The 17,066-nt window shown below is 44.5% G+C and overlaps 1 protein-coding gene across 6 annotated transcripts in view; it reads left to right on the forward strand.

Annotated features, from left to right (window-relative positions):
• LOC103153709 (inverted formin-2-like) overlaps positions 1-13,412 on the forward strand; it is an 18,103-nt gene extending 4,691 nt beyond the window's left edge. Inside the window, exons 4-26 of one of the 6 annotated variants that reach the window (XR_001659021.1) lie at positions 998-1,113; positions 2,813-2,972; positions 4,456-4,489; positions 4,559-4,700; positions 5,402-5,534; positions 5,620-6,123; positions 6,204-6,334; positions 6,415-6,476; positions 6,566-6,668; positions 7,051-7,136; positions 7,236-7,336; positions 7,877-7,947; positions 8,034-8,141; positions 8,221-8,291; positions 8,878-8,998; positions 9,073-9,237; positions 9,323-9,407; positions 9,485-9,646; positions 10,478-11,017; positions 11,610-11,678; positions 11,767-12,042; positions 12,728-12,790; positions 12,986-13,412. Coding sequence is in view for 4 of the 6 variants with exons in the window: in XM_016662108.1 (XP_016517594.1) it covers positions 998-1,113; positions 2,813-2,972; positions 4,456-4,489; positions 4,559-4,700; positions 5,402-5,534; positions 5,620-6,123; positions 6,204-6,334; positions 6,415-6,476; positions 6,566-6,668; positions 7,051-7,136; positions 7,236-7,336; positions 7,877-7,947; positions 8,034-8,141; positions 8,221-8,291; positions 8,878-8,998; positions 9,073-9,237; positions 9,323-9,407; positions 9,485-9,646; positions 10,478-11,017; positions 12,728-12,789 (2,957 nt within the window). In the remaining 2 variants the exon portion in view is untranslated. Of the gene's footprint in view, positions 1-997; positions 1,114-2,812; positions 2,973-4,455; positions 4,494-4,558; positions 4,701-5,401; positions 5,535-5,619; positions 6,124-6,203; positions 6,335-6,414; positions 6,477-6,565; positions 6,669-7,050; positions 7,137-7,235; positions 7,337-7,876; positions 7,948-8,033; positions 8,142-8,220; positions 8,292-8,877; positions 8,999-9,072; positions 9,238-9,322; positions 9,408-9,484; positions 9,647-10,477; positions 11,018-11,609; positions 12,043-12,727; positions 12,801-12,985 lie in introns of those variants that run through there. The other 5 variants (XR_001659020.1, XM_016662108.1, XM_007574728.2 and 2 more) reach the window with 5 other exon arrangements.
• The last annotated feature ends 3,654 nt before the right edge of the window (positions 13,413-17,066 follow it).

A 17,066-nucleotide genomic window follows, 5' to 3' on the forward strand; every position in this document is an offset into this window, starting at 1 on the left:
TTAAAGCTGAGTCACAAAAATCATTAAATCAATTTATTAAATGATTAAAACTGGAGAGAAAAGCCCAGAAAGCTTCCAGAACCAGAAGACGGGAACTTAAACCGGATCAGAACGATAAGCAGAAACTTTCCTCAGGTTTTATCCGACAGCTGGTTTCACAGCCACTTCCTGCTTCCTGCTTCCTGTTTCCCAGGAGTAGGAAACAGGAAACAGGAAGCAGGAAGTGGCTGTGAAACCAGCTGTCGGATAAAACCTGAGGAAAGTTTCTGCTTATCGTTCTGATCCGGTTTAAGTTCCCGTCTTCTGGTTCTGGAAGCTTTCTGGGCTTTTCTCTCCAGTTTTAATCATTTAATAAATTGATTTAATGATTTTTGTGGCTCAGCTTTAAAACAATCCAGAATGTTTCTGTTCTACACAAGAAGAGACCAAATGGTTCCAGCAAACCTCATAAAACCATCTGAAGCGTTCATCGAAACTAAGGGAGCCTCTCCATTATCCTCCTTCCACCAAACTTTCCATACGTTGTGACCCAGAGGGAGGATTCGCTCTCCCTGTGCAGAATATTTAGTTCTGTTGGAACTAAATGGGGAAACAAGTCGTAGCCTGAGAGGTTAGGAAGGAATCAGAACTTGGCAGAATGTTGGCAGATGAATGGAGCCGTTACCGTAAACATTTCATAATCGAGGTTTGAAATACTTCAGATGTGATTAATTTAGAGACGGAGCTACAGAAGGGTTGGGTACAGAGCGGGTCAGAGGACGGTGAGGACAGAGACCGGACTGCTTCGGTTCCAACGCAGTAAAACAACTGGGAAGCTTTAACCAGTGGAGATTTCTGTGACTGTAGAACTTGATTGTTCAGATGAACTAACTGACGGAGTCCTGATTGATTTACTCTTGTAATTTGCCTCATTCCTCTGATTGGCGCCCAACATGGGACCGAGCCGCTGCCCTCTGACCTCCTGTCCATGTGTCCCTCTGTCTGTGTCCCCCTGCAGCTCTGGACACGTCCAACGTGATGGTGAAGATGCAGGTGTTTGAGCTGCTGGCGGCGCTCGCCCTCTTCGACCCCCAGGGCTGCAGCCTGACCCTGGACGCCTTCGAGAACTACAAGGTTCGCCACACATGCTGAGTTTCCTGCTTCCTCTGGTTCCCTCTGCATCCGATCTGTCTGCTAAACTTCTGCTCTGAATCCAACTGATAGTTGCATCCTAAACATCTCACAGCATGGCTAACCAACTGAAACCTCCTTCACGGATCGGTGATGTTTGTAAAGTTATACAGGCAAAAATTAACAGCAATAATTTGAGTTATTTACCCTAAGAGGAAAAAATGGGAGTTAACTCATCAGCCATATTTAAACTGTTACTCATTAATCCAGTATTTAGTTAACGAGCTAAAGATTTAGTCCGAAGCTAAATATTTAGTTTACCAGCTCAAATTTAAATATTTAGCTCCAAGCTAAATGGCACTAAGCTTCCTCACTAAATATTTATTTAGCTAGCTGACTAGCTAAATAAATAGCTAGCAAGCTAGATAAATATTTAGCTAGTTGGATCTAGATGTAGAGCTATTTAGCAAATTAACTTGCCAATAATAGGAAGCAGACCATCAAAATAAAAGCTTCTATACAAACTAAACTGAACTAAAATATCCAAGTTAAATATTTAATCAAGTTATTCAAGTTATAAATTAATAATTTGATGAAATTATGACTTTTTCCTCTTATGACAGACTAAATAACCCAAACTATTTAACAGTGCAACTTTCAGCTTCTTATTCGCAGCAGAAAGTTTTAAATTTGAAATGTAGTTAAAACTTAATTTACTGTTGATTTGTTATTTTTTTAATGATTATAGCTTTAAGTAAAGAACAACCCAAACATCAGTTTATCAGGAAATCAGAATATTACTGATCAATAATATGATGTAATGGTCATGAGGAAGACTACTGATGACAAAGTATCTTGGTAGAAAGTTGAGTGGAAGGATAAACGTTGGTAGAAATGTTGCTGTTTTTAGAGTATTTCTGCTGTCCCGCTGGTTTTCCACCATGCAGTCAGTCGGTTCAGAGCCTCCAGGAGTTTTTCTTTCCAAACCTCTTCAACGTTTTTCTGGTGAAAATAAATGTCTGAACTGGTAGCGTCTCAAATGTTCTTTTGGCTCGGGTTTGGTGTCGTTGCAAGGCGAGCCGTTCCGCTGATATCAGTGTTTCATCGCTGCCTTTGTTAGCAGGATCGCGGCGTAGCAGCAGATAAGAGACTGATCGGTTCTGACCCGCCCAAACCCTCAGAGGGAAACAGAGCTGCTCTCTGCTTCCTCTGTCTGTTCAGCTGGGCACAGCAGACCTACGGAGAGAGATCAGGGCCATAAAGCTTGTTCAAAAGAAAAAATGTCTGAAACTGGAAAAAACAAAACCGTTGAACCTGAAAAGTAGTTTTTAAATTTTTTTTTTTTTCAGTTAATTTTTTTTCCAATTTCAAAACTTTTAGTTTAAAATATTTTTGTTTTTCAAATTAATTGTTTTGTATAAACAATCATTTTGGATCTGATTCGGTCGTTTTGGATCCGATTCGGTCGTTTTGGATCCGATTCGGTCGTTTTGGATCCGATTCGGTCGTTTCGGATCCGATTCGGTCGTTTCGGATCCGATTCGGTCGTTTCGGATCCGATTCGGTCGTTTCGGATCCGATTCGGTCGTTTTGGATCCGATTCGGTCGTTTTGGATCCGATTCGGTCGTTTCGGATCCGAATCGGTCGTTTTGGATCTGATTCGGTCGTTTGGATCTGACGTTCTTGTGTCTCCGCCTCCAGACTCTGAAGAAGCAGCAGTATCGCTTCAGCGTCATCATGAACGAACTGCAGGCCACTGACAGCGTCCCCTACATGGTCACCATGATGGCCGTCATCAACGTCCTCATCCTGGGACAGGAAGACCTGCGCAAGAGACAGCGACTCAGACAGGAGTTCATCGGTACGGACCAGCAGATGGGCGGAGCTTGGCGCTCCTCAGCCAATCAGCATTCATTTTATTCAGAAATATGACTGGCTGGGAGCAGAAATAAAACTTTCTCTGTAGCCTGCAGACCAGTGACGGCTTGTAAGGTTCATGCCAGCCAGGCTGTGGTTTCCCTTCAGGTCATGAATAATTATGAAACGATTATGACTCTCACAAAATTAGAAGTCGTAAAATCTGTGGTCTGAAACAAAAATACACACAGAGATTCTTTAGTCCTGGAATGAATCACTTCCAGAAAATAAACTGTTGGAGTCGAAGAAGTTAAATATTCGACATAATGATGTAAAACGTTTAAACAAACGTGCTAGCCTAGCGCTAGCAGGAGAAATGAGTCGTGGTCTTTAGCCAGAGACAAAAAAAAAATCTGACGCCTCCATTTTGTTTTTATTTGGTGAAGAAGGAAGTTGCGCTCAGCGTCTTCAGAGGTTTTCATGTTTCCTTCAGTGGTGCAGCGCCCCCACAGGCCAGGAGGGGAACAGGCTGCCTGTAGATGCAGAACAAGCTCAGACATTTCAGACATACAACAGTTGTGGGAAATTCTCCTGCTATCAGATTCAGACAAGTTTTTAATGATGGATCATGTTTGACGCTCAGTGAGCAGATGTGACTGGAACATGATGAGTTCATGTCAGCAAGTTTAGACTCATTCTGTGCTTTTCTGTCTCGTTTGGCTCCAGTTGATCAGAACATCCTCCAGATGTTCTCAGGTTTCAGATGTTTTCTTTGGCCTTTCGCTGATCTCAGGTTTTACATTCAACAGTAAAAAAAGGAATAAAAAAAGGACGAGCAAATCTTTATGGGAGAAAAAACAGGAGAATTTGAGTTTGAAAAGTCAAACATTGTACATAAAAAGAGACGTACATGTTTCTATTTCACCATCTGCAATCAAATCAGACCAAACTTTTCTTGTTTTAATTAATAAAATTATTTCTAAATGCCAGAAAACTTAGCAAAACAATTTTATAAAGATTTTTTTTGCAATAATTGAATTCAGAAGTCTACATTGGTCAGCTTTATGGATTATTGTCTATTTTTAAACATAATCGCCGTGTATGATGTAGATTATTCAGTTGATGCGATCCTTTGTTTGTATTTTTATCAGCTTTTTAAAAATAAACGTCTCTGGCCAAAATGTAAAGAAGATTTATAACATTTATATTTCAGCACATTTGTCTGATATTTAAATACCTGCAACTGTAACTGTGGAAAAACTGAAGTTCATAAAAGGCAAAAATCTCCTAGAATTAAAGTTGATGAGTTTAAACTGTGCAGATGAACGGTTCAAATTCAAACGATGCCATCGCTGTCTGCCAGCGGGTCTGGTCCTCACTGCTAACCGGACTGCTGGAGCGTTTTGATCTGGTCCACAGGCGTTGGACGTGTTGGACGTGTTGGACTCTAAGCTCTGAGTCTCACCATGACGCTTGCTGTGTTTCAGGGCTGCAGCTGCTGGATCTGCTCCCCAAGCTGAGGTAAATGTTTCTGATGGCTTCCATAGCCAGAGTCCGGCGGCGTTGTGACGTCTCTGCGTCCGTCTCCAGAGAGACGGAGGACATGGACCTCAACATCCAGTGCGATGCGTTCGAAGACTCCATGGCGGACGATGAAGAGGAGATGGAGAGACTGTACGGCGGGATCGACATGAGCAGCCACCAGGAAGTCTTCAGTTTGCTCTTCGCCAAGGTCAGTCCTCTCCTCTTCATCAGCTCAGCTTCCTCACCAACAAAAATAACAACGTTCCTCTTCAGAAACCTCAAAGAAATTTCTCCAGGAGGTTCTTCAAAATAAGAGCATGAATAAACCTCTAAATAATTGGATAATTCTCAGCAGCTCATAACCAAACTTTATTGATCTGAAAGTAAATTAGCAAATTTATCAAAAATTTTTTTTTTTTCTGGAACCTCGATGTTCTAAATGTTTTCAAAATGAGCAAAATGCTAAGCTAAAAATTAGCTCTGCCATTAGCAGAAATGTGCCCAAATCGTTAGCATTAACTTCTGCTAAATACCATGTTGATATAGCAGTTTAGCATTAGCATTACACTGTAGCATTAGAACTAATTTTGTGATTAGTGCGTTAGGGCTAGCGTAGCTAACTTTTCAGCTAGCATAGTTAACTTTTCGGCTGGCGTAGCTAACTTTTCGGCTAGCATAGTTAACTTTTCGGCTTGCGTAGTTAACTTTTCGGCTGGCGTAGTTAACTTTTCGGCTGGCGTAGCTAACTTTTCGGCTAGCGTAGTTAACTTTTCGGCTGGCGTAGCTAACTTTTCAGCTAGCATAGTTAACTTTTCGGCTGGCGGTTCTGACCATTGACTGTTCCTGGTTGTTGCTGAGGTGAAGAACCGGGTTGTGTCTCAAAGTCGTCTCCATGGTCTCTGTGTCCAGGTGTCCAGCTGTCCGTCCTCAGTCCAGCTGCTCTCCATCCTTCAGGCCTTGTCGATGGTGGACCCAAAGAGAAACGACATCTGGCTGGCTCTGGAGGCGCTGACTGATCGAGCCACGCTGCTGGCCCAGAACAGTGAGTCCGGTTTCAGGTTCTGGGTCAGAAGGCGGGTCCAGAGGGATGACTGACCGGATGTAAGCGTGTCTGAATCTGTTTCCAGCTGATTTAGGCCCCGGTGATTCGCTGCTGGATAGGCTCTTCCCCACAAAACATCTGTCATCCAATAAGAAGGTCAGAACGGTGGACAGGGCGGTGCAGACCCGAACGCTCAGCTGGCCTCCTGGCCAATTACAGCCGTTAGCAGAGAAACAGGCTCCGCCCCCTGCAGCCAGTTGTCCTCCACCTCCTCCACCTTTACCAGGCACAGGAGCTGCTCCACCTCCTCCACCTCCTCCGCCTCCTCCTCCTTTACCTGGCATTGGAGTTCCGCCTCCTCCGCCTCCTCCGCCTCCTCCACTACCAGGCGCCGGACCTCCACCGCCTCCACCTTTACCTGGCATGGGGATCCCACCGCCTCCACCAATGGAAATGATCACCGCTCATTCAGCACCGACTTTAGGCAGCGGCTATTTTAGCCCAGCCCACCACTCAAGCCCCGCCCCCTGCCCCTCCCTGCGGATGAAGAAGCTGAACTGGCAGAAACTCCCGTCCAGAGTGGTAACCGGTGAGCTAGCGGACGTTCTCCTACCTTAACTCTGAGTTGTTTGGACCCGGTCAGGTTCTGGACTCTTCGTCTGTCCACAGATCATCAGTCTCTCTGGACATCATCATCATCAGAATCGGTGGAACCAGATTACTGCAGCATCGAGCAGCTCTTCAGTCTGCCTCCCACGGAGACCAAAACCAGAACCAAGACCAGAACGGAGTCCAAAGAGGTGAGAAACGTCGGTTCAGGTTCTGTGGTCCTGAAGGCATCGTCTGACCCGTTGTCCGTCTGTCGTCTCCTTGTCCGCAGATTTCGTTCATTGACGCCAAGAAAAGCCTGAACCTCAACATCTTCCTGAAGCAGTTCAGATGGTGAGGCGCCGGCCAATAGAAACGCTCCTTTGGTTGCACTTCCTGGTTTTCAGTCGTTGATCGATTCTTCTGCTCCGTTTCTGCTGAAGTTCCCATGAGGAGTTTGTGTCTCTGATCCAGAACGGAGACCGGTCCAAGTTCGATGTGGAAATCCTCAAACAGCTGATCAAACTGCTTCCAGAGAAACACGAGGTCAGAGTTCAGCAGACGCTGAGCACGCTGAGCGATAACTCGCACCAAACACAGAAAAAAATCGCTGGTTTGTCGCTAGTTGCCTTTTTTGAAAAATTTTGCTACATTTGTGTAATTCACTGTTTGAAAAAGTTTCTTGATGGTCAATTTTTTGGGGGGAAAAAGTCTGAGCTTTCTTTGTGGCTTTAAAAAAAAAAGTTGCTATATTTGTCGCTAGTTGCTTTTTGACAGGAAGCCGTTAACACGCCCGTCTGTGTTTATTGGCTCCGCCCACTTCAGAGGAAGCTTTCAGATTGGGTCAGGGGGCGGGGCTTTGCTGACCTGACCTGCAGCTGTTCCACTTGTCCACACGTTGTTTGACGCCTCACCTGTCTGTCCTCAGATAGAAAACCTGAAGTCCCACCAGGAAGACAGAGACAAGATGGCGTCAGTGGATCAGTTTTACCTGCAGCTGCTGAACGTGCCCAGGTAAGAGGACAGCGCCACCTGTCTGCTGAAGTAATGATTCACCTGCACGCCTGTCTCCTGCTGATGTGTGTGTGTGTGTGTGTGTGTGTGTGTGTGCAGCTACGCGCTGAGGATCGAGTGCATGCTGCTGTGTGAAGAGAGCAGCTGTGTGCTGGAGACTCTGAAACCCAAAGCTGAACTTCTGGACCAGGCCTGCCAAAGTCTGTATTAACAGAATCTACACACAAAATAAAACCTGAAAACACCTGAAGAAGAGTTCTCCATAGGGTTACAGTTAGAGATGTGGCGCCCCCTGCTGTTCATGTGAACAACCAGAGTTCAGATTCAGACAGGAAGAAAGTTTTGCTCCAGTTTCTCAGCACATTTGACCAACTTACCAGTAATGTTTCAGCAAATATAGGAGCTGATGTTTAGTAAATAATTCCTTAAAATTGATTTAAAAAGTATGAGATAAATTCATTTATAACCAGATATTTTTCCCGTGTTACAAGCGAAATAGTCTGCCAGTGCAACTAAAACTTTTCATCAATTTTAGGGAATTAATAAAAAACAAGCTCCTACATTTGCTGAAAGTTGTTTTTTATTTCAAGTGCTCTAAGATATTTGCACTAAAAATGAGACCAAATCGCTTGTAGAGGTTTTAGTTTTTGTCGAGTTCAGTCATATTTAACCTGATTATCTTGACGCAGGAGGTGATGCTTCATTTCTCCGTGTGAAATCGTGATGTTTGGTGTGTTCAGGTGTGAGGGAGAGCTGCCGCCTGCCCAGCTTCTGCAAACTCATCCTCAGCGTCGGGAACTTCCTCAACTATGTAACCGCTTTCTGTTTCCGGACACACGACTGAATCCAGGTGAACAATCGGCTGTAATCTGCTGTCATTTAATATTTTTGCTTCAGGGAACCCACACTGGGAACGCTGACGGCTTTAAAATCGGCACTTTGCTCCGATTGAGTGAAACTAAAGCCAACAAGTCCAGGATCACGCTGCTGCACCACATCCTGGAGGTACAGGCAGGGGGCGCTCTGCTCACGCTGCTCATGCTGGACACAGATTAGATAACCTGAGACTTTAATCTGACCCCAGGAGGTGGAGGAGGACCATCCGGACCTGCTCAACCTGCCTGATGACCTGCAGATCTGTGAAAAGGCTTCTGGGTAAACAGACCAACTGATCTCCACTCACATTTATTCATTTTAAAGAAATGAGTTTCCATTTCAAACGGAGGTCTTTATGTGTCATTATGATCCTGGGAGATCTGTGTAAATAAATTAACATGTAAACAAATGAGGCATAAAATCTATTTTAGACAAAATCCACTCCTTTAGTGAGCGAACTAAACGAGTGTTAATGATGTAAAATCACAGTTTGTTCGTGGCAGCAGCCGATTAGTGAACCATTTGTATAAAAAACTGTGTTATTGCACAGAGTGCCTAGTGTAAAACTATCTAATTGTCTTACAAATTGGCTATCTAGCTATGTGGGTAGCTAGTTGTGTACCTAGTTACACAACTAGGTACACAACTAGCTAGTGACATCATCACACTAGATACCAAGCAACCTAGATAGCTATCTAGGTAGCTGTGTTGTGTCTGTGTAGCTAGCTGACCAGCAGATGGTCCCGGGCTGAAAACATTAAAGAGCCTGATTTACAATTAATTCTCCATCTGGAGTGAACTGGAGTGAACACTGGAGTGAACACTGGAGTGAACACTGGAGTGAACTCTCCTGTTCTGGTTGCAGGGTGAGCATGGAGTCCATCCAGTCTGAGTACTCCTCTCTGTCCAAACGGCTCAAAAGCTCTGAGAAGAAAGTTTCCTCTTCCTCTGAGGACATAAAGGAGCAGTACCTGTCTGCCATCCAGGTGAGTCATTAGGCCCCGCCCCCTCGTCGTCGCCTCGTCTCACTCGCATCGTGACGGTTTTCCTTTTCCTCCAGGAGAGCCTGCAGGTGTGTGAGCAGCTGCAGAAGGTCATGACCTCTGTGGAGGACAGGAGGCGGGACCTGGCGGACTACCTGTGCGAAGACGTCGCCACCTTCTCCCTCGACGACCTCTTTGGGATCATCAAGACCTTCAGAGGGCTCTTCCTCAAAGCCCTCAAGGTGAGCAGCTGATCACAGGTGCTTCTGACATCATCAGGATGACATCATCACAAAACAAAACATCCGGGTCGTTTTCACCTGACAGGAGAACGAAAACCGGAGAGAGCTGGAGAAGAAGAGGAAGAAAAGAGAGGAGGAGAAGCAGCTGAAAGGAGACTCCGGCAGGATGGGTGAGTCCCGCCTCCAGCAGCACTTTGGCCAATCAGAGAAGAGGCGTGGCTGCAGGTGACCGATGCTCGTCTTGCAGTCAAGAGGGAGGTGAACCAGCAGGACGAAGGCTGCATCATCGACAACCTGATGGCCGAGATCCGGAAGGGCCACGCCCTGAAGAAGACCAGAACGCCGTCCCGCAGGGGCAGCAGGGGGCAGCGCCGGGGGTCACTTCCTGTTCCTGCAGGCACGGTGCACGGTATGGTTTACATCCCGAAATGTCACGCATGCAAACAACGATGGAGGGAAAAAAAGACGATTTCCCATCCATAGCGGCGCTGCTGCAGTAAAACTGTTAACTAAATGAAACCAGGAGATTCAGAGCGCCACAGCCGAAAATAACGAGAAAAACCGTTAATAACTCAGAACTAATCATACGCTTCAAACAGACCTGTTTCCATAGCAACTGACTGACAACAGCTCCACTAATGCATCAGGATTCAACACCAAAAAACAAGCAAACATTTGCTGCATTTGGTCTGTTGAATTATTGTTTTCTGGCTTTATGTTTGTTCTGACATTATTAATGAGTGGTCACTGTGGTAGACTAGCCACCGCTGCTATTGGCTAAGCTAACAGCAGCGCTTGATTAGCTGATTTAAACTCCTGCTCTACAGATGATCTGTCAGAGTTGGTCTCTGGGTCGACGTTTGTTTTGCTTTTTAATTGAACTCAAACACAATGAATTCTGCAGCACATCTACATGTTAAAGTTGTCATAGTCAGGCTAGCATAGCTGAGCTACTTTCCTCTCATTTGCTTTTTTTTTTATTAAAACTTTTACTTGACCTTGCCCCGCGTCCCTTTTCCTTTTAAATATCAGGTGTTCATTTCAGTTTTACCCCATTATGTTGATAACAGCTAACACCAATACTAGTCATTGTTAGCCAGCAGCATTTTGCCCTCCAGCAGAAAGTTGGGGGCGTGACATCATGAGTCATCGTGTCTTTAGCTGAGCGCTAACTGTCAGCTAAACAGTGACGTCCTGTTGGATCTTCAGCTCTAAATCTGGAGCCATTGTTGTGTTTCAGCGCGTCCCGGGACCATACGGAGGTCAAAGGCTGTCGAGGACCCCGACTCCCCTCTCTCTAGCCAATTACAGAAGACATCTGGAATGACACCAATCCAGGAAGATCCGCCCTCCCATCCAGGAAGTTCTGGCCAATCAAAGAAGCCGTTGGAGGCGGTCCAAACTCCTGCCACTTCCAACCAATCTGCGATGGCCTTGCCCTCTGGAACGAGTCCTGATCCCAGGTCAACAGAATCACCAAAGAACCAGAACCCACAAACACCTGCAGCCGTTCCTGCTGGTCCTGCAGAGGAGACCAGGCGCAGGCGTCAGCAGTCTTTAAAGGACTCGGGTCTGGAAACCCAAAGTTCCTCAGGACTGAAGGGAGTCCAGCCTGGCGCAGAGCGTCCGGCACCGAGCAGAGTCCGGAGCAGCCTGAGCGTGGCGGATGGGTCGGACTTTGAGTACATCTCCTCGTCAGAAGTGAGAGGAATCGGACCGGAGAACGGCAAAAATCCAAACGAGAGTCCGAGCAGGAGAACGCACAAGACCCGTCCAAAAGGTACAGAAACGTCCGAGCAGCAGAGATGACAGGTTTCTGCCCTGTTGGCATGGCAACCGACACAACCTTAATCTGCAACAGTAGTTTGTACTTGCTGTGCAAGTGTCTCCCCCTGCTGGTGAAGACTGGAGCTTCAACCAGAGAGGCTTTGGCCTGCACAGATGGAGACTCGTGCTTCAGACTTTAGCAGTTTAGTTGCAACAACAAATTTGTTGGACTTGTCTTAGACTCGCACTCTGAAGACTCGAGTCCAGGCAGGTTTTAAGCCGCTAACCGCGGCTCTGCATGATCAGACGGTCACTTCTTATTTTCCCAAATAAGAACTTCCACTGATCCTTCTGGAGCTCATTTTTAGCTTATCTTTGAAGACGTTTAGCACACTTAGCTTACCCCCATAGAGTAGCAAAACTTCAAGCTGATTTATTTTCAAGTATTTTCTTCCATACAAATAGCAGATCCCTCCCCTCCATATTGCTGCTTTAGCTAGCATAACAGCTTGACTTTCTGTCATTAAGTCCTGATTACTGCCATGTTCATGTTTATATGCGTCTGAATTTCACTGTTCATGTTATTGTGTCAATATGTTAACAAGCCAGGACAAACGCAGAGGATGTGGGTCTGGTTTCCTCCCGGGCCTGAACCCGTCCGCCCCTCCCCTGAGGTAGAACCCGACTCAGACAGAACCTCTGTTCGCTTTTAATCCCAAATAATCCCATCAGTGATTCCACGTCTCTGCATGTCACCTCTAGTCTTTCTAAATCGGGTTTGACGACCAAACATGTCAAAGGTTCTCCTCTCAGCCAATCAGCTGCTTCGTAACAAATGTTAGAAAATCTGCAGAATAAATCTGAGATGAAGATCCGACTAACACTAAATCCTGTAATGTCTGATTAACAGACGCAGACCAGGCTAAAAGGCTGCTGTCGCCCAAACACACGGGCAGACCAGCGGTGTCCAGAGGCGGCTCCAGACGGACAATTTCAGGACCAATTCCTGAGGACATTTTCCAGAAGAAACTCAGAAATGTTGAGATTAATCTCTGAACTAAAAAAACTTTACATTTCTGAGTTTCAAAAGTTCAACATTTTCAACTTCTGAAACTCAGAAATTTCTAAGTTTTTCTACATTTGAGATTAGTCTCAAAATTTCAGACTTTTTTTTGTCGCAAATTTGAAACTTATGGAAGTCAGTCATTTCCTGCTTTTTTTTTTAGTTGTTTTTTGGAGGGGTGAAAATTTCTGATTTAATCTAAAACTTTTTGAGGTTTTTGGCAGAAATGTACTCCTCTGTTTGCTTTCTAGCTTTATTGATCCTAATACATCATTGTAATTTAGCAAAACCAAATGCTAAAGCGCTAATTTCCACCATGTTGATACACATTATGTCGCCCTCTACTGGCTCAGATCTGTCATTACACAGCTTCCTGAACCGTTTGTTCTTCAGGAATTGATTCTTTAGATTTGATTTTTCGCTCCTGTTTCAGTTTTTAAGTTTTGCTAAATCTGTTGTTTTTGCAATCTGATGTGAAGAATCCTCCATGTTTTATTAGGAAGCGCTTCAGCTGTTTGTTCATGAGGCTCCTGGTTCCTTTGGCTCCAGGGATTCCTGGTTCTGCTGGGTATCTTAGAACGAACCGGACCGAACCTGCCAGAACCAAACGGTTCTGTTCAGCCACAAACCGACCAATCCAATCGTCCCTTTTTGTTGCAGGACTCGATGACTGCGTCAGATCCCAAAGCCCCAAGCAGAAGAAAGGATGCGTTGTACAGTGAGGTGAGTCCATGTGTGTGATGTCATTGGTTGTGACATCATCATACAGGTGTTTGATTTTATTTTATTTTTTTGTTTTTCTACGTTGAGATTTTCCGTTTCAAGCTTCTGGCTGGTGGCGCGTCGCCTCAGCCTGGCAGGTCAGGGAATAACATCTGGATGTTGTCATGACTTACTGTTTTTCTTTTATGATTCCAGGTGAGCAGAGGAGGACCCGTCTCCATGGCAACAGGAAAGATCTGAAGTGGAATAAAAACTGTACATGGAGAGCAGAGAGCAGGGTTTCTGGTTTCTGGTTTCTGGTTCCGTGAGCGTCGGTGTGCTAATGCAGATTACCTGAGCAGTCAGGTGAGCGGATGTGGGCGGGACCTCCGATTTGCCCTGGTTTCATTGGTTGAAGATCAGATCAGATCTCAGATCAGGGGATTCTGGGTAAAACCAGACGGTGAACGTTGAACTCAGTCAGGTGATGAAGTGTAGGAGTGATCTCCATTTCCTGTTACTGCATTTAACTTCCTGTCCTGCAGCCTGTCACAATAAAACTCCATCTGATGGTTTGTTAAATCTGCAGGATTTCCAGTCTGATCAGGATTTTCACATTCTTCTGGATTTTTTACACTAAAAAGACACAAAATTAAATGTTAAATTTGTTGAACCAGTAAAACAATAAATAAATATCTTTATACTCTTTGCATTAAACTTGTCTCTACGTCTTTCTTATGGGGATTAATTAAATTTCCTAGAATCAAGATTTGGATAAGTATATATGGCTTAGGGTAACCTTAACCCTATTTTATTTTCTAATTGTTAAAATTTACTTCACTAACATAACTTGACTTTAAATCAAGAAAATAAATGTAGTTTTTTTTAATCAATTTATGCATTTCTGTATCATTTTATACATAAAATTAATAAATACCAGATTTATCACTTTTATGTTTTATTTGACCTTTTATATTTTATTTTGTGATTTTATTTTGTGATAAATTTTTAACCACATGTTTATTTCTGAATATTTTTCTTCTTCCTGCATTTATTTATTTGTGCATCATATCCTTATATAAACCATCTTCTACATTTATTTTATGTTTTATAGATGCATATTTGGCTTTTAATTTAAATTTTACTTTAGGAAGTGATTTATTCATGAAAATATCAAGAAAATATTGCAAATATAAATGTCTGAAATTAAAAACAATCACCATTGTGTCAATATTATCACTAGTTGATTTTACAAAACAATTTGAAAAGATTAAAAGTAAAAATGCTGGAATGAATGATGGGGAGATAAATGCGTAAATATGACTGAAAACTGAGGAACAAATAAATAAATATGGGTTTTACCACTAAGGTCATTTTAGATGGAACATATTTATATATTTTTGTGTTTTTGTCTTGTTTGGCAGCGCCTGGTCCTTCATGTTTACTCATGTTACAGATTATTTTTCTTTCATTTCTTCCCCCAGTTTTAAAATAATTATTAAAATAGTTGAACAGATTTATGGGACTGGGCCGGTCAGTTCGGCCGCCCAGGGCCGCGTCCAGCCTCCCGCCGCCTCTGGTCGGACCTGCCGGACCTTCAGCAGGTTGTGACGTTTCGCTTCAGTATCAATGACATCATCACCACCAACAAGCTGCGTCCTCGTGTCAACAGTGAGGTGACGTAATGCCAAGCTGAGCTTCATTGACGAGTCACGTGACTCCAGCTGGGAGTTTCACTGATAATGAAGATATCGATAGTTTTATTGATGGAGACGCTCTGTGTTTGTCCTGTTCAAGGAGATGCGGGACGTAAATTAGAGCGCCGACTGTGGAGACCGGAAGTGTGATTGTCTTCACAATAAGAGCACAGATCCATTCATATCGACCTACAGCTCAAACAACCTACAAGCTTTACTCTGGTTTTCTTTTCTTTCTTTCTCTTTTTTTTTTAACAAACAGAAACGTTGAAAATAAATAAACTTCTAGGAGCTCCTCTTTCAGTCTGCAAGACATTTAAACACATATGAAAAAAATATATGGGACATAAAAGTATGTCAATGAAATAATTAGTAAACTAAGAAATGTAACAAAATGATCAAAATCAGATGTATGAATATGTCGTTGCTGTGTTTTAGTGTTTAAATACAATAAATTTTTGAAGAATTTGAATTCATGAGTAACAGCAACTTTTAATTTCCCTTTGGGATCGTTGGGAATTATTTCAATATTTTTTTTAAATGTTTAGTTAATTTTGTTTAAATTAGTTTTTCTTTTAATAGAATACATACAAGCTATTTGATAAAATTAATATATTTAATAAAGTATATTTTATCTGTGATGGACAGGTGACCTGTCCAGGTGACCTGTCCAGGTGACCTGCCTCTTCCTGGAGAGGCACCAGCACCGCCTGACCACCAGGGACAAGGGTGTAAGAAAACGGATGGATGGATATTTTATAAAGTAAAATATACTATCTTAAAATATATCATTTGTGATGCATTTTATCCGTTATTTAGTGATAATGGGATTTATCACTAAACAGATTAATTCTTTTCTTTAATATTCTTGTTTTGTTATTTTTGCCACAATTAATTTTCCATTATCATTTTAATTTACCTTTAAATACATACATTAAAATTATCCTAAATAATAAAACATCTCATATGTAATGAAAATGGATAATTGTGGGCAGTCTTTTAATTTGAAGGCCGCGTTGGGGCTCTTCCGGTGTCGTAGGCGCTAACGCGGTGCGTCTTGACGCAGCGGGTTGCCGCTGGTGCGTCAGGAGGAGACGGGCGGAGAGATGCCATAACAGCAGCAGCATCAGGACCAGAGACCGAACCCCCAGCAGAGACCCGAACCCCGTCCGAGCTCCGGCCCTGCGGGTCGCCTCCCATGCTCCACCCGCCCCGCAGTGCGGCAGTGCGGGATCCTAACGCAGGACAGCGGCGGGGAGCGGCGGCATCTGGAGCGGAGGTAAGAGGAGGAAGAGGACAGGGCGTGGAGGAGGGGGGGCTGGGACCGGACTGTCTGGGATGACTGCAGCCGGAGGCGGCGCATCCCGGCCGGGCCGCCGCAGATCAGAGCCCGCGGCCCGCTGGGAGGAGCTGGACCAGCCGCTCGGATCCTCCGGCGGCCGCGCGTGCGCGTTTGCGTGGCTCAGTTGAAATGATGATGATGATGATGATGATGACGTGACAGATATGAGCAGACAGCTGCCAGGTTGCATCCAGTCAGGTTCAGGAAGGTCACGTGGTGTGACGTATGACAGGTTAGTTTCCGCTCAGTTCTTAAAGCTCCGCTGATGGTTGAGGCGCAGAAACCTGGACGATTCTTTAAATCACCGGAACAGAGTCAAGGCTTTATTGGGCCTCTGGTATTTTAATCAGGACTTTGACTAGGCCATTGTAACAGTTTGACCCTTTTTTGGCCACTTTGTTTAGGATCAGCTGCTGTGTTTGGGTTGGTGGTTCTGGTGATGATCTGGTCTGGTTTGGACCCAGAACCAGCTGGAGCTCATGGTCCAGTCAGCAGCTCTGCTCAGATCCTCACAGAACCAAAACGGATCCAACTCAGTCCGTTCAGATCACGGACCTGGAGGTTTCAGAACCAAAGGGGCGTGGCCTAAAGCTGTAAATCAATCAATCCAGAGTGTTAAATACAAACCTGTTACAATCTGCAGCAGATTAAACGTGTTTCTGAAACCAATCGGACCTCAGAGGTCGATTCTATGGTTCGGTCTGTGATCCCGGTGGGTCGACTTGAACCCGCCCGTCCGGGTCGGACCGTCAGTGGAGCGAAACTGTTTTTATCGATGACAGCGTGGGTTCAGGATCCCTGCTGCAGGACGTAGTTCAGGCTGTTTGTGGGTGTGGCCTCCATTTCCCAGGATGCACTGCGGTTTGTCGGCAGGCCTGTGAAGATGAGCGTGACGTCATGGTTCCTGGTGAGCAGCTCCGGCACGCGGCACCGCCTCCCCAAGGAGATGATCTTCGTCGGCCGCGAGGACTGCGAGCTCATGCTGCAGGTGAGGAGGCATCCGACCATCCAACCAGGCATCCAACCATACGTCCAACCATAGAGCCATACATCCAACCATCCTTCCTTCAATTTTCTCCTCTTCCTCTCTTCTCTTCGTCTGTTTGTTCTTCCTCCATTATTTTTCACCTTCATCATCACTTGTTCCTTGTAAAACTTGTCGTCGTCTTTTATCTCGTCTCCTTTAAACTCACTGATTAATAGATTGTGTGTGTGTGTGTGTGTGTGTGTGTGTGTGTGTGTGTGTGTGTGTGTGTGT

Source organism: Poecilia formosa, unplaced genomic scaffold (genome assembly GCF_000485575.1).
Source record: "Poecilia formosa unplaced genomic scaffold, Poecilia_formosa-5.1.2 Scaffold360, whole genome shotgun sequence".
Classification (NCBI taxonomy): Eukaryota; Metazoa; Chordata; class Actinopteri; order Cyprinodontiformes; family Poeciliidae; genus Poecilia; species Poecilia formosa.